Below are 22,834 nucleotides of genomic sequence, written 5' to 3'. Positions count from 1 at the left end.
CGTGTAGGTCCCCATCGTGACACAAAAACAATTCTGACCCATTTAGGCATGGACTCCACAAGACCTCTTAAGGTGTCCTGTGCTATCTGTCACTAAGATGTTAGCAGCAGATCCTTCAAGTCCTGTAAGTTGTGATGTGGGGACTCCATGGATCAGACATGTTGGTCCAGGACATCCCATAGATGCTCAATCGGATTGACATCTGGGGAATTTGTAGGCCAAGTCAACACCTTGAACTCTTTGTCATGTTCCTCAAACCATTCCTGAACAATCTTTGCAGTGTGGCAGGACGCATTATTCTGCTGAAAGAGGCCACTGCCATCAGGGAATACCGTTGCCATGAAGGGGTGTACGTCGTCTGCTACAATCTTTAGGTAGGTGGTATGTGTCAAAGTAACATCCACATGAATGCCAGGACCCAAGGTTTCCAAACAGAACATTGCCCAGAGCATCACACTGCCTCGGCCGGCATGCCTTCTTCCCATAGTGCATCCTGTTGCCATCTCTTCCCAGGTAAACGATGCACACGCACCCGGCCATCCACATGATCTAAAAGAAAATGTTATTCATCAGACCAGGCCACCTTCTTCCATTGGTCCATGGTCCAGTTCTGACGCTCACATGCCCATTGCAGGCCCTTTCGGCAGTGGACAGGGGTCAGCATGGGCACTGGCATTACGTTTTTCAGCAATTTGTGCTACAGTAGCTCTTCTGTGGAACTGGACCAGACGGGCTAGCCTTCACTCATCACGTGCATCAGTGAGCCTTGGCCACAGATGACTCCATTGCCGGTTCACCGGTTGTCCTTCCTTGGACCACTTTTGGTAGGCACTAACCAATGCGTACTAGGAACACATCACAAGACCTGCTGTTTTGGAGATGCTCTGATCCTGTTGCCTAGCCATCACAATTTGGCTCGTGTCATTCAGATCTTTACGCTTGCCCATTTTTCCTGCTTCAACACATGAAATTCAAGAACTGACTGTTCACTTGCTGCCTAATATATTCCTCCCCTTGACAGGTACCACTGTAATGAGATAATCGATCTTATTCACTTCACCTGTCAGTGGTTTTAAAGTTGTGGCTGATCACTATGTGTGTGTGTGTGTGTGTGTGTGTGTGTATATATATATATATATATATATATATATATATATATATATATATATATATATTACACATACAACAGTTAGTTCCGGTCCTCAAATCTGATTGGACGAGAGACATTCCATGAGCACTGATGTATCACTCTGTTTGTGTTCATGCCATTCTAAACTAAAGTGTGAGAGCAGTGCAGGTCTGTTAAGAGCTTCTGTTTGTTAGCCATTAGGTGGTGGCAAAAGATAATTTTTGTGTGTAATATGAGCCAGTAAGGTGACGTAAAGTGAATCCGTGTCAGCTGGTGTTTACATAAAACAGCTCTTCGTGATCACTTGTATTACTACTACTAAAGCAAATAGGAAATAGCTTTAAACGGCTTTAAATGAACAACTTCAGCATTACGGCTCATCATCCACTCACTCACTCACTCACTCACTCACTCACTCACTCACTCACTCACTCACTCACACACACTCACACACACACACAAATACATCCTTGTTTATCCAATAAATTGTTAGAAACAGCACAAGCCGTGATACTATTTCTGAAGTGACATTTTTGAATTACTAGGCTTGGACGCATCATTTGTTTTGAACCAGCAACGGCAGATTCTGATCCATCGCGTAAGAAAGTAGTTTCATGCACAAATATGTTTTTTATGACTGTATTCAGTGTTTCCTATTTTTTTTTATTTACTTGTTCATTGAACTGTTGTATATAAGCAATATCACACTTGCAATCATGCTATATGACCCTAAATCAGCACTGTTGTGATTACCTATGGCACGCGGCCTGCGGCCATATAGCACGATTGTGATATTGTGTGTGTGTGTATATATATACACTCACCTAAATGATTATTAGGAACACCATACTAATAATGTGTTTGACCCCCTTTCACCTTCAGAACTGCCTTAATTCTACGTGGTATTGATTCAACAAGGTGCTGAAAGCATTCTTTAGAAATGTTGGCCCATATTGATAGGATAGCATCTTGCAGTTGATGGAGATTTGTGGGATGCACATCCAGGGCATGAAGCTCCTGTTCCACCACATCCCAAAGATGCTCTATTGGGTTGAGATCTGGTGACTGTGGTGGCCATTTTAGTACAGTGAACTCATTGTCATGTTCAAGAAACCAATTTGAAATGATTCAAGCTTTGTGACATGGTGCATTATCCTGCTGGAAGTAGCCATCAGAGGATGGGTACATGGTGGCCATAAAGGGATGGACATGGTCAGAAACAATGCTCAGGTAGGCTGTGGCATTTAAACGATGCCCAATTGGCACTAAGGGGCCTAAAGTGTGCCAAGAAAACATCCCCCACACCATTACACCACCACCACCAGCCTGCACAGTGGTAACAAGGCATGATGGATCCATGTTCTCATTCTCTTTACGCCAAATTCTGACTCTACCATCTGAATGTCTCAACAGAAATCGAGACTCATCAGACCAGGCAACATTTTTCCAGTCTTCAACTGTCCAATTTTGGTGAGCGCTTGCAAATTGTAGCCTCTTTTTCCTATTTGTAGTATCTATCCATCCGCCTCAAGGTTGTGCGTGTTGTGGCTTCACAAATGCTTTGCTGCATACCTCGGTTGTAACGAGTGGTTATTTCAGGCAAAGTTGCTCTTCTATCAGCTTGAATCAGTCGGCCCATTCTCCTCAGACCTCTAGCATCAACAAGGCATTTTCGCCCACAGGACTGCCGCATACTGGATGTTTTTCCCTTTTCACACCATTCTTTGTAAACCCTAGAAATGGTTGTGCGTGAAAATCCCAGTAACTGAGCAGATTGTGAAATACTCAGACCGGCCCGTCTGGCACCAATAACCATGCCACGCTCAAAATTGCTTAAATCATCTTCCTTTCCCATTCTGACATTCAGTTTGGAGTTCAGGAGATTGTCTTGACCAGGACCACACCCCTAAATGCACTGAAGCAACTGCCATGTGATTGGTTGATTAGATAATTGCATTAATGAGAAATTGAACAGGTGTTCCTAATAATCCTTTAGGTGAGTGTATATATTAGAATTATTTATATTTAAATTCAGGTGCAAGGAATGTTTATGAAACCAACATGAACTAAAAGGGATTAATTTACTACAAACTTGACATGTTTTTAAACTAGATTTTTTTTTTAAAGATTTCTACTTTTTTTCTGTTTTTACTACATCATACAGTCTTATTTGTCAGTGAACCATACAGAGGAATATAAAGTTAATGTAAGTAAATTGGCATCCTTAAGCATTCTAATTATAATCCCCCCCCCCTCTAAATTATCAGATTCCAAATGGTGGAACTCCAGGCATTCCTTCTGCAGGGATGGTGTCCAATCAGGACAACATAGGATACCCTTATTCCAACAGCTCTGTTTTAAGTAAGTGACTTTAGCTACTTTACCAATGATTTATCTGTGTATTTTAAATGGTTAACATTACTGCACCCATTCTGTAGGTGAGAATTTACACATTGGTATTGGTGACATCATGGATGAACACGGCTCCAGCAGCCCCAGTAATGATGAGGCTGCCATGGCGATCATCATGAGCCTGCTGGAAGCGGATGCAGGTCTGGGAGGTCCAGTGGACTTCAGTGACTTGCCCTGGCCACTGTGATAGTCCTTGGTCATACTGCATCTGAGCGAGAACTTCAGTGTGATGTGTACAACCTGTCACTCTGTGTCCTAACCAGGCACAATTTGATGAAACGATGAGCCTTGAATCCTATCTTGTCCTTGATAATCTGAGTTGTTCTCATAATTTGCCATTACATGCAACAAGACATTTTGTTGGTTGCTTGGCTTCTGCTTCTGTCGCATTGTGCACAGTGAAACCTCGTTGGTACAAATTCCTGCTCCACAGCGTCTTGCTCGCTTCAAGCAGTATGTTACTTTTAGTGAACACTGAAAATTACTCGATGCTGTCAACTTGCATGGTTAGGATATGTGACAGACTGCTCAACGACAATGCCAACAACATGCCATTATCAGTACTGTTATGATTAAAGCTGAAGTGTGTAATTTACTGTATGTGCTATTATTGTCACCAAACGGAATGGCAAAAATCATGATGGTTCCAAAAAAGGTTTCCCGAACACTCCACATCAAACCCTCAAAGCCGACCATTTTTTGAGCAAACATTGCTGTGTTGGGCTAGTTGACAAACAAACATAGCACCTACAAATGTCTAACTTACAATTGTCTCTAGATATAAAGCTGGGATAAAGTTTCAACAAAAAGAAATTTTAACAAAAATAAAAAATACACACTCCTGCTTTAAGGATGTTGTTTTAACATGTAGAATAGAGCTCTTAATGTCAATTCCACAATCAAACAAAATAACTTGTTTGGTCATGGAGATATTTTCTATGTATTTCAATTCTATGTTCTTACTTTGTGTCATATTTGCTCAAAAAATCCAATGTGTATCATAGTTTTGTGTATTATAACATATATGAATTATTTTATCTGAATGTATATGTTTTAAGCAGATTGAAAGGGCATTTACATATTTTTTAAATAAAGTATTCCTTTCTCTTGATGTTGACAGTTGAGGGTTTTTTCACCCAAGCGCTTAAACCAGCCAACACATCACATGTATAACTAATATGCCCAAACAGACCCTTGTGTGATTCAAGTAGAACTGGAACATGGCGCTTCAGTTTTTATTTTCTTCTTGCTGTAGATTGTCCTTTGTTACGTTACTGGTATAAACGACCAACGTTCAGCTATGCGACTGTATTTGATGCAAGCTGATAGGCTCTATTATCTTGTTATAGGTTAGTAAATTGGCTCACTAACATGACATGTTAAACCAACTGGCTTGCATGATGTAACCTGATTGGTCCTTTGACATGTACTCAGGTAGCCTATCAACTTTTGCTGTCTCTTTGTCTAACATAAGTTACTCAGTGTTGCAGATAAGCAGGTTTCAATGCAGTGTGCTGCAAGAGTAAATTCTTAGTCTGAAACCCACCTCCACCCCAGCTACACCTGTCTAGATCTGCTACATTGGGATTATTTGCAATGTCTAATTGCGCAGCAGAAGTATTAGCATGTCCACATTTATCTCTGTGTGTCTATGTATGCTCTAGCAGTAGCAAATATCCATACTTACTCTGCAGCAGTGTGGCAGATCTTGTCCGCCAAGACCAATATCAATCAACACGTGCTAAATCTTTCAGAGAACTGTCACAGCTGAACTTTTTTCTTCCTGCTGTAGACTGCCCTTTATGACCACCTCATTAGTGCCATTCCTGTCAGAGTTTCGGCGCACATGCCACAGGAATCAAACATGAATTACAGTGCCTAAAGTAAATTATATATTTTGGTGCCAAAACTGCAAGAATTGGGGCTAAAGTTAGCTGCCAATTGCACAGTGTAGAACTGATATATTTCAGCCTTTTTTTTTTTTTACTTTTGAAAATGTTTGTTCTGTTTTACCACCAAAATGATTTCACTTCTTGGAGGATGATGCCATTCAAGTACTGGCATTTGTTGGTTATTATTCACACACGACTAAGAAAATGGAAAGTGATATTGGGGACATAGAAAATACCTGTATATTGACTGGTTCAGTTTGACAATTAAAATGATACTGGCAAGACTTTTTATTTTATTTTATTTCAGTTATAGGAAGTAAAAATATATGAAACACTGGGAATATTTCTTAAAATTTTCAGTATTAAAATTTTAGCACCGATGTAGTAAAATTAACATTCACCCACGTTAATGCAATATTGTAATAAAATTAAACTGAGTTCCATCATTCAAAAATTGTATCTGATATAAACATATATTACGATACAGCATTGGCTATATGATGAGGACATGACAAAATAATGCATAGCAGCAATGACCCACCAGTTTGACAAATACTGTTCTGTTTTTTGGTCACCTTTATCCGTTTCTATCTGTCCTATTAATTTAAAGTAAAATCTGCTTATGTCATTAACTTGAGTTTAAATTATTTTTTGTGCTATGTGCTACAGGTTGAATGGCTTTGTTTGGCCAGTTGGATTACAGAAAATTGTGTGTGTTCTGTAAGTGTAAGTCAGTACTATATTGAATAGGCCCAGATGTTGTGAGTTTCTAGTCTGATTTTTTTTCCCCCTGCAAAATATGCCCCCTCAATCCAAAGAGACCAAACAATAATCCAATTTTATATGCCATACAAATATGAATACATATCACTTTATTAAAACAATGGTTTTCGAGCGCTAAACAGACAGATCTTGAGCAGATAAATTAATGTCCATCTAAAACACTGCATTCATTCACCAGGCAAATGGAGCTCCTGAAGAGACATGCTGCACAGGAGCTGGGGGGCGGGCTTTACAAAAGATAAATAAAGTGGCACCAAACCCAAATGCATCAAGTGAAAGAAAACAATACTGAAGTTATAATATAAGAAATGGAAAAGAACAATAGTAATAATAATCAGAATATAAGCCCAATAATGCAAACGTTATTTCCTACAACAAATAAAAATAAATGCCCTTGGGTCAAGTAAAAATAAAGAACATAAGACAGAACAGGAGAGCACTGCCAATGCCAGTAGACCAAGTCCACGCTGGGTAAATCATTTCTTTCTTTTTTAATTAAATACAGTAACTAGACAGGAGAAACTCTAAGGCTGTAGAGCAAGTGCAGAAGGCAATCCGGTTATAGTGTCACTCTGGTTCATACTGAAGCATGCTGTTGAAGAGGTGTCTGCTCTCAGACTGCAGGCGAGGGGGCGTCAGGGTCAGGCTCATTGTTGAAGTTGTTGCTGTATTGGTGACCAGGTGGAGGGTGGTTGGGGATAATGTCCAGTTCATCCACTTGCGGTTCAGGATGCATTACCACAAGCTGATCCTGGGGAATGTCTGCTGCAGCTGCTGCCAGGTTTGTGATGGATTTGCTCTTCACGCACTGGAAGTCCACGTGCCGACTCTTACCCTCCTCCTTCTCCCACGACATGCGGATGAAGGGTCTTTGGACATAGTTGTAGATGACTTCAGGTCGACCGCCCGGACGCTTTTTCACTTTCTCTTTGTATGTTGGGTAACCTACAGATGCAGAAAGTTTAATTAATATGGTTTTATATTAAGAACTTCTTCTGACCATATCTATAAATTATCAATAAAAAAGAAAATACAATGTTAATTTTATACACAGAATTCTTACCTTCAATACCCAGTCTGATTTTCTTGAGTCCTCGCTCTTTTAAAACTGATTTGGCTACATCACGGTTTTCAATGTACTTGAAGAATCGATACAGTTTTGTACTGTATATGACTGAAATGAAAAGAATTTAAAAAAGACATAAAAGAAAGTGAATTTCTAGAGGTCACGGACAAAAGACATAACAAAACATGAAATGCCTTTTATGTTAAAACAGAAATGTCTTATTTACTTTGTGAATACTCCTCTCCCATCTGGGGTGGGTACTCCTCATCCCAGTCCACTACATCATCGTCGGTGAGCACTACGATGTGACACTCCCTCTCGCCACTCTGAGCGCTGGCCACCATCAGAGGGAGCACCATCTCCTCCAGATAGAACTCAAACTGCCGTCGAGCACCGTCATTGGACAGCTCATGCATCAGGGCACCTAAAAAAGAAACCAAACAAACTTAAACCTGTGTTATATGAAAACAGGGATTGGTTATTTAGCACTCGGTCAAATCCAAGGCCGAGAACACTATGGTTTAAAGTCATTACTTCCCAGCACTTGGCATTGATGAAAGATAATTAGAGTGATTCCCATGTAACAAAAAGGGGATTTCTAAAGCAGAGGAATTACTCACTTAGGTCCCGGCACTTGATAGTACTGTAGTCAAAAGAGATGCACAGATAGTCACACGCTTCCCTCAGCTCGGGAATGGAGATTCCATCAGGACAGCGGATTATTCCAGATTTATAGTAATCCTGACAGTTAGAGAAAGAGCAAAGGCTGCCATTACAGAAGCTGCACCACTTAAAACACTGGCCGCTGAAATTAAAATTAAATCAAGGTTTTCACAGCACTGCTGCTCGTTCAGTGTCAGCTGACTAGAGAATCATTAAATGATTTTGACCAGAATGCGCAGACTAGAAAATGATACGGTCACATTTTCCTGAAAAACTTCAATGATAACAAAAATCAAGTAATGAAGTTAAGGGAATTATAAAAATCTCGTATTGAGAGAGAGAGAGAGAGAGAGAGAGAGAGAGAGAGAGAGAGAGAGAAAGAGAGCAGCAGTGCTAAGCATGTAGTTAAAGTGTACAAATTCTGTACCACAGAACAGAATTGCAAACATTTTTCCAAACATACAGATAGGGCTGTCAATATTACTCGATTTCATGATTGCCGAATCAACAAATCTAATATAAGGCGGAAGCGATGCAGTCCAAGGACAAGGGTGCGAACACATAAGTTGTCAGCTGTGAGAGCACTTCACTTTAGATTTGAAAGCCATAACATCACTTCAGCATTGCAACAGCACTTGAAAAGATGATATCCAGTAAGTATCCAGATATCCAGACATGAGGTGCTGCGTCCAAATGCACGACAACAAACACATTGGAATACAATCTAAACCTATTTATCTACACAATCGTTTGTAATATAGGCCTTTATGAAGCAACTTAAAACAATGTCACAGAAAAGACGTTCTTCGGACTTGATTCAAGTCACACACACAGTTACAGATGCACAAACACATTCTGATCAATAAAGTGGTGGTGGTGTAGTGGACTAAAGCACATAACTGGTAATCAGAAGGTCGCTGGTTCGATCCCCACGGCCACCACAATTGTGTCCTTGAGCAAGGCACTTAACTCCAGGTTGCTCCGGGGGGATTGTCCCTGTAATAAGTGCACTGTAAGTCGCTTTGGATAAAAGCATCTGCCAAATGCATAAATGTAATGTAAATCTGAATGAATCCAGATGATCTATGGTCTGTATGCTGTCTGTCAAAGATCAAAGCTCAACGCGAGTCACAGCCACAGCTGCGCATTTTGCACCCCACAGATGCAATATCAAACTTTGTATCACCTGAGGGAGAAATGTCTAGTCTCTGCATGTGAAATTATTAACAGTGTAGTGTTGTCACGGTACCAAAATTTTAGTCTGTACCGATACCAGAGAACTTTCACTGTTCTCAATACCAATTACAATACCACAGCAAAATATGCTAATTTGATAATGTGCTATTAAACACATAATTTTAGTTATTTTTAATAATAATTATTATCATTTTCCAGAACATGTTTTAAAGTTTAATTTAATCATCAAAGGGCACCAATTATGCCCCTTTTCACAAGATGTAATTTAAAACTTTGGTGTCCCCAGAATGTGTCTGTGAATTTCCGCTCAAAATACCCAACAGATCATTTATTACACCATGTTGAAAATGCCAATTTTTGGGTGGGAATAAAAACAAGCTGTTTGTGTGTGTGTGTGTGTGTGTGTGTGTGTGTGTGTGTGTGTGTGTGTGTGTCTTTAAATGCAAATGAGCTGGTGCTCCCCGCCCCGTATCCAGAATAGGCTGGAGTTTTGACATCTCTGCTTTGGATAACTACACATCATAAGCAATATGACTGACAGTGAAAATAGTTCAGCCCTATATGCTTGAACCGGAGTCAGACACTGATGAGGGAGAGACTCCATCAGAAGTTACAACATTAAGAATGATTTATTTATTTGTTGTAGAGTTTTTCCAGAGTTGTGTACACACACTGCCAACACACATTTATGTTCAAACCCCATGTAAAACTGAATTTTGCATAATAGGTCCCCTTTAAAACTTTTTGCCAGACATTTATTCAAAGGCGGTCTTGCTTGTGATAAATTGCCTTATTATTTGTATTATTATTATTATTATTATTATTATTATTACAGAGAATGTACAATTGTATTATTCAGTTGTATTATTAATATATTTGTATTAAATAGTTTTTAATTTCTTCAATTTCAAGCATCTAGCTTTTATTTTGGATCTTGCTTTTATTATGATGTGTTTTTTGCCAGAAGGTTCACTTTTCCGGATAAACAGTTTGCGTCACGGCGTAGTGTGATCATTGATTACTTTTAAGTCATGTCTGAAATCGTATCGGTTTACACTGTCCTTTGAGTCTGACAAAATGTGATACACAGTTTTGGAGTGTTTGTATTTTAGCCTACTGGTGTTTTTGTATGTGATCATTTTGAAATGTTATATTTTAAATTGTATTACTGTGAAGCACTTTGGTCAACTCTGTTGTTTTAAATGCAATATAAATAAAGTTGAGTTGAGATTAAAGCACAAGTACTGTGATTTAATTATATAAATAAATAGTTTACATGTGCCGTGTGGTTAAATGTAGATTAGTGCTCTGCTTTGTCATCTCATACAACGTGAATGATTCTCAATGTCTGTGGAGTTTCCAGAGTATGAGCGGTCGGATTTATACATTCATTTAAAATGTGCAGCACATCCACAATAAGATTGCAGACTTTGGCTGTTTAATAAATCACATTAGGTCATGTCACTTGAATTAATTGTCCATTTCAGTGTAAAAGGAGTAACAGAACACAATATTATAGATCTGCCTTGGGTGCCTGTTGACTTTATATATTGATTGCACAATTGTATTGTTGTTGTTATTCAATTGTAAAATACATAAAAATTTAGGCTTATGAATGCATTTTAGCACTTTATGGTATCGGAGTCATAAGGTTTTTTCCGATTACTCGATTCATTTTCAGAATAATCATTAGATTACTTGATTACCAAAATAATCTATAGTGACATCATACATACAGAACCCATATACATTTGGGTTGTGAATTGATGATTTTTTTTTTTTAACTACTTAAATCACAGTTTTCTGTGATTAATCATGGTACATTAAAACAATCATAAATATATTAACTTTATACTTTGTCTCAAAGAACTAAATTTTTTTCTTTATATGTGTACATCAATGCATTGGACACTATACAGATATGAAACAAAATAGTGACTGGCTGCCGTGCACAAGCTCGGTTTCTCTTAAGAGGATTTCCTTTTCACAGTGGTTCAAATGACAATGTGTGAGCATTTTCAGACGATGCGAACAAATACAGTGGTTTGCCTGTATCTCTCCCAAACCTGGCTCACCACTTGCGGGAGAAGTCTCCATTCTCTGTATAGTACATCCACTCCTATCTTTATAATGCCTGGGACATGCGCTGCACATAATGAATAAGCGTGCGCTTCTCCACACAATCAGTTTCAGTGCTAGGATGCACAGTCGAATCGAACATGTACCTCCTGGAAATGTATATACACCAGTTTTAGCCAGAGGAACTGGAGAAAATTATTAATGAAGTTAAAGAGTCAACTATAAACTGTTAAATTAGCATGTTAAATTTCCCAGCCATTAATTTTTTTTTTTTGGCATTTCATGTGATGCCACTGGTGGCTTACAAATGACACATTTCACCTTTAAAGCTTTCACACACTATACATCATCTCTCTCTTCCTCTCTCTCTATGGATTACTAGTCAGTGAAGTGTCATTGTTTCAAAGCACTCGTGTGAATTTATTGATTGTCTACACATAACAAACGATGCGAAACATCATAAGAGGATGTACAGAAAAGCTGATAACAGGCTTATGCTGCACTTAACTATATTATTTTAAAGCTGTTGCTGGAAGCTCATTATGAGATATATCCAGAGACAATGAATGCCACAGCCCAAGCCAAATCACAGGCCAACAGTGACCACGTTTAAACGCACTTAAAAAAAAACAGTATATTCCACGGTTTTTGCAGAAAGCGGCGTTCTGAAACGTGTCATGTAAACAAGAACCTTACATCGCTTCAGGGATTAAGAGAAAGCGGTTTAACAGTTTTACGGTTTACCGAATAACGCAGCTTATTGCGGTCATGTAAACGCATAAACAGCATTCTAACCAGTTTTTGGGGAGTGCGCATGTGCCTAAACAGATGGGATACAAACGTCATAGGATGAAGCCATCACATGTCAACACAGAGGAAATTCAACATTTCTGGAAGTACAGTGCGAAAATTATAAACTAAACCCATTTATACGCACCGATGTAAAATAAAGATTGTCCCTATTGTTCATGCATATGCGCATGTACATTGGGGGAATCCCAGAGTTTTACGTAAGAGGGAAATTCCCCTATTGCAGCACAATTCCACTGCAGGTAACGTTTTTTTATAAAAAAGCTATCAAACTGATTCTGGATTTATTTTGTTAAAACCTTTAAGAGTATCAGCAGAATATTTTTTTTTCTGAAGATAACTATTTACCAATACAAATAATACAAATACAACATACCGTCTCACCCAATCATAAACAAGAAGTTTATAATCTTTCACTGCATTTTCTTTCCAGTTTAAAAAAAGAAAAAGGTCCTTAACTCTTTCCCCACCAGCGTTTAAAAAAAAAAGTTGCCAGCCACCACCAGGGTTTTTGACGATTTTCGCTAAACTTTAATGGCCAGCAGAATATTTTCTTCCATGAATATATGAAGATGCTATATATCACAATAAAGATCTGAGCCTCTGCTTTTAGGCAAAAAAAAAAGATTTTATTTTATCTTCATTTGTTCTTTTTTTATTGCGACTTGAACAGAGGTCGGTTTTGTCAAAAAACAACATTTCAGACAAAAAGCTGATAAAAAGGCATGTTTATGTCTGATATTTTGAGCTTCTCATACTCCACTTCTTCATGTTTGAGACGATCGCAGTCTGTTTCTTTGATCAAAGAGTTGCGTACTCTTTCAAAACATGCGGAGGGGTCTTCCTTACCGTATAACACCTAAAACACGGAAACCCGGAAATTTCTGTGTTTGGCGGGGAAGCGTTTTTTCATAAAACACGGAAAATTCCGTGTTTGGCGGGGAAAGAGTTTAAAAGGATAGACTTGACAGTAGTCATCTTCATCCTAAAATAGTATTTCCTTCAAAACCAGATCTAACAATCTGTGGCTGTAACCTCTTGTTAATGTGTGGGGCGAGACAGTAAATGGGTGAGCTATCGATTAAAAGAAATGACCCACCAGTATTGCTCTGAACACAGTGGAGCTGATGCCCTCTGCCACCTCATACTCTCCTTTGTCGTTGGGACGGGTGAAATTGTGCTCCCTTCCAGATCCAAACATTCTTCAAAAATAGAAAATTATCAAAAGAGCATATTACTTTTAGAAACACTGAGAAACAATTTGAGATATTTACTGCAAAGCATGGAATACTGCCTTTTTTAAAGCTATGACAAATTTAAGGAATAGATCACCCAAAAATGACAATTCTGTCATCTTTTATGTCACCCTTAAGTTGTTTCAAATGTCTTTCTGATATGACTTTCTTCCAAACTGCCAAACATCCACTTTTGTGTTTCATGGAAGCAATAAAGTCATACAGGTTTGGAACAAGACGAGGGTGAGTAAATGACAGAATTTTCATTTTTGGGTGATCTATCCCTTTAACAATTTAACAGTTGAACAGTACGCTAACCTGCCAAGCATGGTGTTGGGCTGTGCTGTGAAAATCGTGGGGTCCACCACGAAGCGGGTGTTGTCCACTATAAGCGTGACCTTCTCTGATGTACGGACACTGCGGGCTCCATCTTTGATGTTTTCATAGATGAAGACCATTTCACCGGGGACCATGCTCTTGTAGGAGCCCTCCGAGCTTGACAGGCTGCTGTTGCGACTGCTGGCCACCCCACTACTGCTGCTGGGAGAAACTCTCTGAGGCCTGGGGCTGCTGGGCCGTGATGACCCGCCTTCTCGATCTGCTCATGAGACAAATACCAATGACACAGTTTACTTTACAACTGGTATTAAGAGTCTCGGGAGTCTTGGGTGATCCGATCACATGTGGTTAGGCGAGACACATTTCTGTTCACACCTGGTTGCTTAAATGTATCTCCTTTGACCACTTGTGCTCAGATTTCGAGGGGAGGACAGGGCACCAGACTGCAACTAAATGGTTGCATTTTGCAACCGTTTTTTGAGCACGTGCACTTATTTTGTTATAGGTCGCACAGCTGCAACTACAGAGTTGGCCAACTCCATGTCTCTCTCTTTCTCCGTTCATGCGCCCCCATATCTGTTAAGAAATATTAAATGGCAAAAATATGGCTGCTGGCTATTAAAAATAAAAGTCCTTTGGTATGTCCCCACACAACTTCTGAATCTTCAGAAATCGTTCACACTTATAAGAACGGACACTAGGGCTGGGCGATATGGCTCCAGAAATTATATCTCATTATATTTTTCAGCAAATTGACGATATTTCATATACATCTCGATAATTATGATTTTTCTCTGAAATAGCATAAAAGTGTTTTTTTAATTTCTTTTCTTTTCTCAGGGGAACCATCATTTTATCTAAACAGCCATTGTAGTGGAGTACAATTAATATTTCATAGGTATTAAATAAAAATATATTTAAAAATTATGAAGGCATGTTTCCCACAGTTTTTCGCTAAATTTACAATGGAGAGAAATATTTAATAATTTTCACTGATTTGCATGTTTATGCTTATATTTAACATACAATCATATATGGAAGATTAATAAAAATCGTATTTACCTTCATATATTTTCACTAAAACATTTTTCTTTGTGAATGAACAAGGTTGGCAAAAACTTTTGGAAACCAGATCGCATAGTCCTAAATTATTACTATGGAACCCTGTCAAGTTTATTATTATAATGTAATACTGAATTATTATTATTTTCAGGATAAGATTTGTTAAAGACAAATTAATATATTTTGTTCCGATTTATTTCACCCTAACGTGGGGTTTTTATTTTGACACTGCAAATGCAGACGTGTTTATTTCACCTTCACCAGGAGATTTTATTATGAAACGGAAAGTGCAATGTTTGTTTGACAGGTATGAGTTTTGCATCTTGTGAACCGCTGTCAAACTCTCCTTTACTGTTCCTCATTTGTAGACTTGTATAATAACTTTATAGCGTTTACTAATGTTTTGAATTGCGCGAATGCTTGAACCTACGCACACTGTCTGCACACAGATCAGAGCGTCTGAAACAGATCAGATCAGAGCCACTCTGAAACTTAATGGCAAAATAAAAGGCTCATTAAAATCATCGCAATACTCACGATATTTTATATTGTTAGAAAATGTTTTGTGATTATATCGTGGATATTCATTGTATCGCCCAGCCCCAACGTACACATAATTACACTACATATTACAAAGTGGTTTCTCACCGCTGTTGTATTGGCGTGTGGGTGAGGTCACGTTGCGAATGCAGGGTGTGAGTTGGCCTTCAACACGTTCATGTGAGGAGTCGCGAGAGCGGTCACTGGAGCGCCATTGATCTCTGGATCGGTCACATCCTCCACTGGCACCAGGCATGTTCATTTTCAATAGGTCAGTCTCAAGTCCAGACTAACACGTCTGGCCACTGCAAGGAAAGATGGAAAAAAGATTTAAAATAAACAAAGAAAACAACTCTGCATATAAGCCCAAGTGTCATAACTCTGTGACACTCTAAGGAAATGTGTTCCCAGTCTAATTTAAGGGAATATGGCTCCCACATCGCCAGAGCTAAAGTCAGGATTGCTCACATCTTACGATTAATTTAATTGATTTTGTATCGGTGGCCCAAAATTTTGCTTGGGCGGCAAACGAAAATGATCAGTACCTTAAAAACCCTAATTCTTCAATTCTCTCAGTCTCAAATAAAGCCGCTCTGCCTTCCTTCTTCATTTCTCCAACAGAATGTGTACCACGTACGAGTTAACTGAATAGAACAAAGCGCACATTTCTTGCATGCAGTGGCGGTTTGGCGCAACCGCGATACAGACGACAATCCAAAATGTATACCGGTATATCACCCATCCCTATAAGGGGTAATGTAAAGTCAGCAAGTTATCATCACAAAATAAACAGCCTGAAGGGATTTATTGTGCAATAACAACTGGTTGGCTGTATATTATCTCACTTATTACACGACTACTAACCAGATACATTTTGATGTGCATTTAATGTATGTGAGAAGAAATAAATCGCTGAGCAGCTGAAATCTAACTTCGGTTTGTGTCAGAGTTCTGCTGGTGTTTATTATGTACAAATGATCGTGCAAGTCACTAGTGATAGCACAAGATGAGTCCCGTTCTTGCATTGAAACACAGACGGACAGGGCGCAACTCCAAAGGCACTGGTCTCGAGTGGAGTTTTTACAAATTTCAAACTACGTTTAAATTGACTCAAAAAACGCTAGAAATGGCATGACACAACCAAAGTCAGATGCTCCAAAAGAGTCCATCTGATACATGAGAAGAGGAACCGTCTCTCCTGCCAGAAAGCTGAGCAACTTTTGTTCTTGAAGAGAAACCTGCCACTTTTCTTAAATGGAAAGCAGTCCAATTTGCTGTGTATAGCAATTACATTAAAATTTGTTTAGCCCTGCAGAACTTCATCTGTTGTTTACAGTTGAGTTTGGTTTTAGTTCAATTACTGCTGTTTTGCACAATAATATATTTATATTAAAGTGGAAATACGTTTACATAAACAGAAGAGGCCATCTGCCGTTCTGTGTTTTGCCTGTTGTTTTCATTCAAATTATTATGTAGCACATTTAAACTATTTGTATTTGCAAGATGCTAGCCTAGAGCTGCTAATTTCTTAGACTTGACTGCTGTTTTGCATATCATTAGAGTATTCTAGAACGTTACATTTATTGGATAATTGGTAAAAAAAAAATATCTATTAAATTTGATTGTTAAAGAACTGAATAAAGAATAATATATTTAATATTGTTATAATATATATTTCTGTCCAATTTTGATGTGTTACTTTCAATAAAAGTGTGATAATTTTATTGATTTTTAGTTTTTCAATTCAGATTAAATTCATTAAATTAATAAAAAAAATCTGGGATGGTTCGAGAGTAAATGTCGAGAGAATTTTCATTTTTGGGTGAAATATCCCTTTTATCAACTGGGTAGGTTTGCACCACCTGTGCATAAGGTCTCACTTAAGTTCAGACGTAACGTTCACACTAAGTCAGTGACTAAGTCAAACTTAATTTGGTTGCACCACCTGTTCTTAAGGCATGACTTAACAAGTAGGTCATAAACTCTCTGTAAAGTAATGCGTAGTCACATAATATAAAGTTTACTTGTATTGATCCAATAAGCAGCCTTGAGATTTGTACACAAAAGTGTTAAACAGACGTGAATTTCAGTTTGATCTTGTTCAAACCTTGTTTGAGCGTTACTGTCAGTTGTAATAAATGATATCTCCTTTAAAATACGATACATAACAAAAACATATTTCATTAATGGAATATTTAACCTATGCACATAACAACATCCAATAACTGTATCTAAAATGTATAAATGGCAATAAGTACTAATACAACAGGCTAGAAAAATAGACATTTATTAATTTTAATATCCTATATATATATTTTTAATGTGTTGAAACTTGACACCGGGCGAAGCACCCTGAAAACTGCACCGTTCAAACATTTTCATGCTGAAGAGCCACTTAAAAGTACTTTTTCTCTCCCTCTCTCGTAAATGTAAAAGCCTATATCATACTGTATGTTTAAAGGATTGAAGCCTGTCAACCAAAACATTGATGTCATTAAATGAGTCTTCTTTTTTATTCCATCCATCATTCCTGGTCGGAGTCTTCTGTAAATATTTAGGTTATACGTAGGGTTACGTTCTACCTAAGTTTAATGGTGCAATGCTCACATACTTAGTAGTGTGTAAATTGTGACTTGGTGCCCATTTACGCCATAACTAGGCTGAGTTGTGACGTACGCACAGCTGGTGCAACCGGATCCGGGTCACGAGGTAATTTTGAGCAGATGTGTAGTTTGTGTAATATGTAGTTTATAACACATGTAAAACTCATAAAAAAAAACAGAAAGTGTCCAGAATATGTCTTAAATTTAAGTATGCCTTTTATTTTATAACTTAAAAAGACCCAAGTTAACAAACATAAACAAATACCTGTGTACTGGCACCTTTGGGACCACGATCACAAAATGGTCAAGTTGTTTATTGCCATTAATTTAAAATGCTCAAAACCAAGTCTTTGACAGACAAAAGTAACATCAAGCCACATCAGTCAAACTAATCAATGACTGTCTGAAGTCTCGCGGATGATGGTGTGTCGCCTTGTTAGAGACAACTCAACACATGACAACACACAAATAACACACTCATCCCTCATTAATTATAAAAGGACTTGTAGTTAAATGTGTAATTGTGCCTCGTGTGTATTTACAATGTTTACAGACAAGCCTCACAGTGAACGTAAGTAACTGAACTATTAGCTAGCCACCGAAGCTAACCAACAAAACAACAATAACATCCGTTTGGATTATTAATGTACAAGATTCTTACCTTTTACAATCTCATGAGCATTTTTTGTTAAAGAGTTGATTATTTGTATTGTCCCGTCAGGTAAACAAGACAATAGCCAGCAAAATGTGAAGAGGACTTCCAGCTTTTTTTTGAAACAGCGAATTTGATCTCCAACTGCTGACAGGAAACGAGACTTGACTAAAGTATCGCGAGAAGTGTAAGAAGCGATTTGAAATTGAGAAAGACAGAAAGAATGAATGAAAGAAAAAAGAAAGAGAGAGACAAATAAAGAAAGAGAAAGAAAGAACGAGAGAGAGAGAAAACAAGACAGAAAGAAAGACAGAAAGAAAGAAAGAAAGAAAGAAAGAAAGAAAGAAAGAAAGAAAGAGAAAAAAATTAAAGACAGAAAGAAATATAGGCCTATAAATAAAGAGAGAGCGAAAACAAGACAGAAAGAAAGATATATATATAGAAATAAAGAGAGAGAAAACAAGACAGAAAGAACGAGATAAAGAATGAAATACAAAAAGAAAGATAGAGAAAGAAATAAAGAGAGAAAGAAAGAAAATTAAAGAATGAAAGAAAAGAGAGAAAGAAAGATAGAGAAAGAAAGAAAGAAAGAAAAAAGAAAGAAAGCTAGAGAAAGAAAGAACGAGAGAAAGAATGAAAGACAGAAAGAAAGAATGAAAGACAGAAAGAACGAGAGAAAGAATGAAAGACAGAAAGAAAGAGACAGAGAAAAAATGAAAGACAGAAAGAAATATAGGCCTATAGAAATAAAAAGAGAGAGAAAACAAGACAGAAAGAAAGAAAGAAAAAAGAGAAAGAACGAGATAAAGAATGAAATACAAAAAGAAAGATAGAGAAAGAAATAAAGAAAGAAAGAAAAATAACGAATGAAAGATTGAAAAAGAGAAAGAAAGAAAAGAGAGAAAGAAAGATAGAGAAAGAAAGAAAGCTTGAGAAAGAAAGAACGAGAGAAAGAATGAAAGACAGAAACAAAGAGAGAAAGAATGAAAGAAAGAAACAAAGAGAGAAAGAATGAAAGAAAGATAGAGAAAGAATGAAAGACAGAAACAAAGAGAGAAAGAATGAAAGAAAGATAGAGAAAGAATGAAAGACAAAAAGAAAGAATGAAAGACAGAAAGAAAGATAGAGTACAAAATATAGAGAAAGAAAGAGAGAGAGAGAGAGAGAGAGAGAAAGAAAGAATGAAAGAAAAAGGAAGAGAGAGAGAGAGAAGTAAGTTGACTTGTTTTTTGTGTGTTCAACAGATCCGGTTGTTCCCAATTGTAGTCCATAAGTACATTCTTGAATATGCATTATAAGAGTAAGCACTAACATCTACAACTACAGAAACAAAAACACTGACCAGGCATACTACACGGTTAAGACCATTGTATGTCCTACACAAGGTTTGGTCATTCTTTTAGTACCAAATAAATAAATAGCATAAATCTTACAAAATAAATAATAAAAATTGAAAATAAATTTAAAAACACATCAGCAAATCAGTGCACTTTATCTCCAAGTGCAACCGTATTTTTTATTGACACTTACTGTGTCCCCTTTTCTGCACTGACATTATTTAGAGTTCATTAGCTTTTCAAAGTACTCCGTTTTGTCAATGTCAGTTCAAGATCCAGGCTGCACCTTCCCCCTTTTTTAAACGTCTGATAGACGAGCTGTCATGCTTCCCCTTTTGCTCCTTTTGGGAGTCATTAAATGACGGTATGAGAATATTGTTCAACTTAAGATGAAGCCAGTCTTGTCTCTGGAGCACCTGCTTGTGCTCCCGAACGTTGTGCATGAGTTGAACTTCGCTGATTGACCTCTTACTGTTGTAAATGGAGGTAAGAAATGGACAGATTTTTATTTAAAGCCATGAAACCATAAAGAACACCAATGCTCTTGGACTAATATGCTGTATATTATTCTTATTTACCTGATTGGCAATCCCTCCAGATATAACAAACTGCAAAGTCCCCACAGCACAATGATTAGAACGATTTTCTCCAAAAAGCGTTTGGGTGGCATAGTGATACCTGTAGGGTAATAGTTATTAGTGATTGTAAAAATAGTTTCCAATTGTCCATGATATAGAGGTAATATCCAATGGCTCAGCTTACCAAGTCTTTTGTCTTTTATGTAACTGGTTGGATATTTTGTTGCTGCTGTGCAGAGCGGGGCCATGTGTTGTTCAGTGTTGTATTTGTGCGTTACAGTTACTCTTACTCTTTTTATATGCATATGCCCCCTCCTGTTGGTCATTGATGAGCTAACTTCATTATTGATGGTGATGTCATCCATGCTTTGATGGAGACAGGCATGCACATGATGACACATGACTACCAACACCCCCCACTAATTCTGTTTTCAACACCTTGGTCAAGACCCCTGTGATCATAGAGCTGTAGAACTAGTGCCATGTACGGCCATGGCAGACAGGCAGGGTGCCACCTTCAACAAAGTAAATACATATTTCACTGTATTATGTTCAGAGACTCAGCACACAGTCTCACAAACTCTCACATACAAAAAAATTATACATGGAGATACATGAAAACATATATATAATATGTATGGTGGTGTATGTTTTTTACTGGTATAAAAAAATGTCACTCGTACAGTACATACATGTATATGCAACATATATTTAAAAATGCTAAAAAAAATGTCAAATATATATATATATATATATATATGTTACAAATAGTTTCCAAAATACACACAGAAATAACATATATTTCTATGAATTCCTACATATCACATGTGGATAAATGTATTAAGTAATATTATATTAATATTATGTAAGTGAAAACCATTTTCTCCACCTCATGTTTGCTTGTATTTTAGAATATTAAATATGTAACAAAAAAATAGTGGAACTGGAAATATACACATATAAGCACTATACAGTTTATACAGTGCTTAAATGGGCAAATCTGGAACATGTGAACATTATATATACTGTAGATATTTATAATGTGTGTGTGTGTGTGTGTGTGTGTATATATATATATATATATATATATATATATATATATATAGTATATACAGTGCATATAACACTATTGGCCAGAAGTTTGGAATAATGTACAGATTTTGCTGTTTCGGAAGGAAATTGTTACTTTAATTCACCAAAGTGTCATTCAACTGATCACAAAGTATCACCTTATCCTTGAATAATCATGCTTGATACTAGAAAATCACTTGCCATTATATCAAACACTGTTGAAAGCTATTTTGTTCATTAAATGAAGCTTAACTTTGTCTTTGTGTTTGTTTTTGAGTTGCCACAGTATGCAATAGACTGGCATGTCTTAAGGTCAATATTAGGTAAAAAATGGCAAATAAAAAGAAACAGCTTTCTCTAATAACAGTCAATCATCAGTCAATCATTGTTTTGAGGAATGAAGATTATACAATGCTTGAAATTGCCAAAAAAACTGAAGATTTCATACAAAGGTGTACACTACAGTCTTCAAAGGCAAAGCACAACTGGCTCTAACAAGGACAGAAAGAGATGTGGAAGACCAGATGTGCAACTAAACAAGATGATAACTACATCAGAGTCTCCAGTTTGAGAAATAGACGCCTCACATATCCTCCGCTGACAGCTTCATTGAATTATATATATATATATATATATATATATATATATATATATATATATATATATATATATATATATATATATATATATATAAATGTTATTATTGCATGTATTAATATTAATCCAAAATAGAAGGTACCATATTAACACATTTGTTGAAGGGATGGTTTATTTTACAATATTTTTAAAGGATAAAACAACCTGAAAATATTAACCCACTTAAGATATAAAATGTACCATGCATTCCTGTAAAAGTGAATCCACTATTGGGTTGAATAAATAACCCATTTTCTGGGTTAAAATTAGCAACCTTTCTTGCTAGGTTAGATTAGCCAAATGCACGTTCTTTCCACTGACATATATATATATATATAACTGGATCGCTAATGGAACTGTAAACTGCTAGCAAGAGTTGAAGCCACAGGAAGTGTTCAAGCGGCCATCTTTGTATGCCCAAACTCTCATATAGCATCAATGACCGACAGGTGAAAACATCTCGGTTACTGATGTAACCTCCATTCTCTGATGGAGGGAACAATATGACGTGTCGATAAGTTGACACCAGGGGTCACCCTTGGGAGCCCAGACATCCCTGAATTTTGAGAAAAGGCCAATGAGAATTGGCGTGTGGGATTTGCATGCCATTCCCCCGGACATGCGGGTATAAAAGGAGTGTCACTTGCAAACACACACTGTACTGACGGGGAAGGATGATTTTCGTCCTTGTAGCCCATGGAGACATGCATGGATACATGTCAAAATTATGTGTTTGTTTGCCATTTAAAT

General features: G+C 37.3%; 2 protein-coding genes across 3 annotated transcripts in view; one reads left to right on the top strand and one right to left on the bottom strand.

Moving 5' to 3' along the window:
* Nucleotides 1-4,482, top strand: part of bmal1b (basic helix-loop-helix ARNT like 1b) — a 40,441-nt gene extending 35,959 nt beyond the window's left edge. Inside the window, exons 20-21 of the mRNA XM_052141676.1 lie at nt 3,397-3,490; nt 3,568-4,482. Coding sequence (XP_051997636.1) covers nt 3,397-3,490; nt 3,568-3,728 — 255 coding nt within the window. The 3' untranslated portion in view covers nt 3,729-4,482. The remainder of the gene's footprint in view (nt 1-3,396; nt 3,491-3,567) is intronic.
* A 1,249-nt stretch (nt 4,483-5,731) lies between these two features.
* Nucleotides 5,732-18,608, bottom strand: LOC127654963 (BTB/POZ domain-containing protein 10-like). 2 transcript variants are annotated; one of them, XM_052142578.1, is made up of 8 exons: nt 18,472-18,608; nt 15,316-15,512; nt 13,585-13,864; nt 13,131-13,233; nt 7,903-8,023; nt 7,509-7,706; nt 7,280-7,390; nt 5,734-7,161 (listed from the first exon to the last, which is right to left on the bottom strand). In XM_052142578.1, the coding sequence occupies exons 2-8, from the start codon at nt 15,467-15,469 to the stop codon at nt 6,830-6,832; spliced, it is 1,299 nt and encodes a 432-aa protein (XP_051998538.1). In that variant the 5' UTR covers nt 15,470-15,512; nt 18,472-18,608; the 3' UTR covers nt 5,734-6,829. The 2 variants fall into 2 exon arrangements, with proteins under 2 accessions (XP_051998604.1, XP_051998538.1); XM_052142644.1 differs by lacking the exon at nt 18,472-18,608 and having other exon boundaries at nt 5,732-7,161; nt 15,316-15,484.
* Between the last annotated feature and the right edge of the window lie 4,226 nt (nt 18,609-22,834).

This window comes from Xyrauchen texanus, chromosome 1 (assembly GCF_025860055.1).
Source record: "Xyrauchen texanus isolate HMW12.3.18 chromosome 1, RBS_HiC_50CHRs, whole genome shotgun sequence".
NCBI lineage: Eukaryota > Metazoa > Chordata > Actinopteri > Cypriniformes > Catostomidae > Xyrauchen > Xyrauchen texanus.
This window is presented reverse-complemented; position numbering and strand designations above follow the sequence as displayed.

What these genes read in the sequence shown, in the direction of transcription:
- LOC127654963 (XM_052142578.1), bottom strand. Translation starts at nt 15,469, where the DNA reads ATGAACATGCCTGGTGCCAGTGGAGGATGTGACCGATCCAGAGATCAA. An exon ending in CTGTGTTCAGAGCAATACTG is followed by an intron (nt 8,024 to 13,130) that starts GTGGGTCATTTC and finishes TCTAACTGTCAG; the next exon opens with GATTACTATAAATCTGGAAT. An exon ending in TATCAAGTGCCGGGACCTAA is followed by an intron (nt 7,707 to 7,902) that starts GTGAGTAATTCC and finishes TTTCTTTTTTAG; the next exon opens with GTGCCCTGATGCATGAGCTG.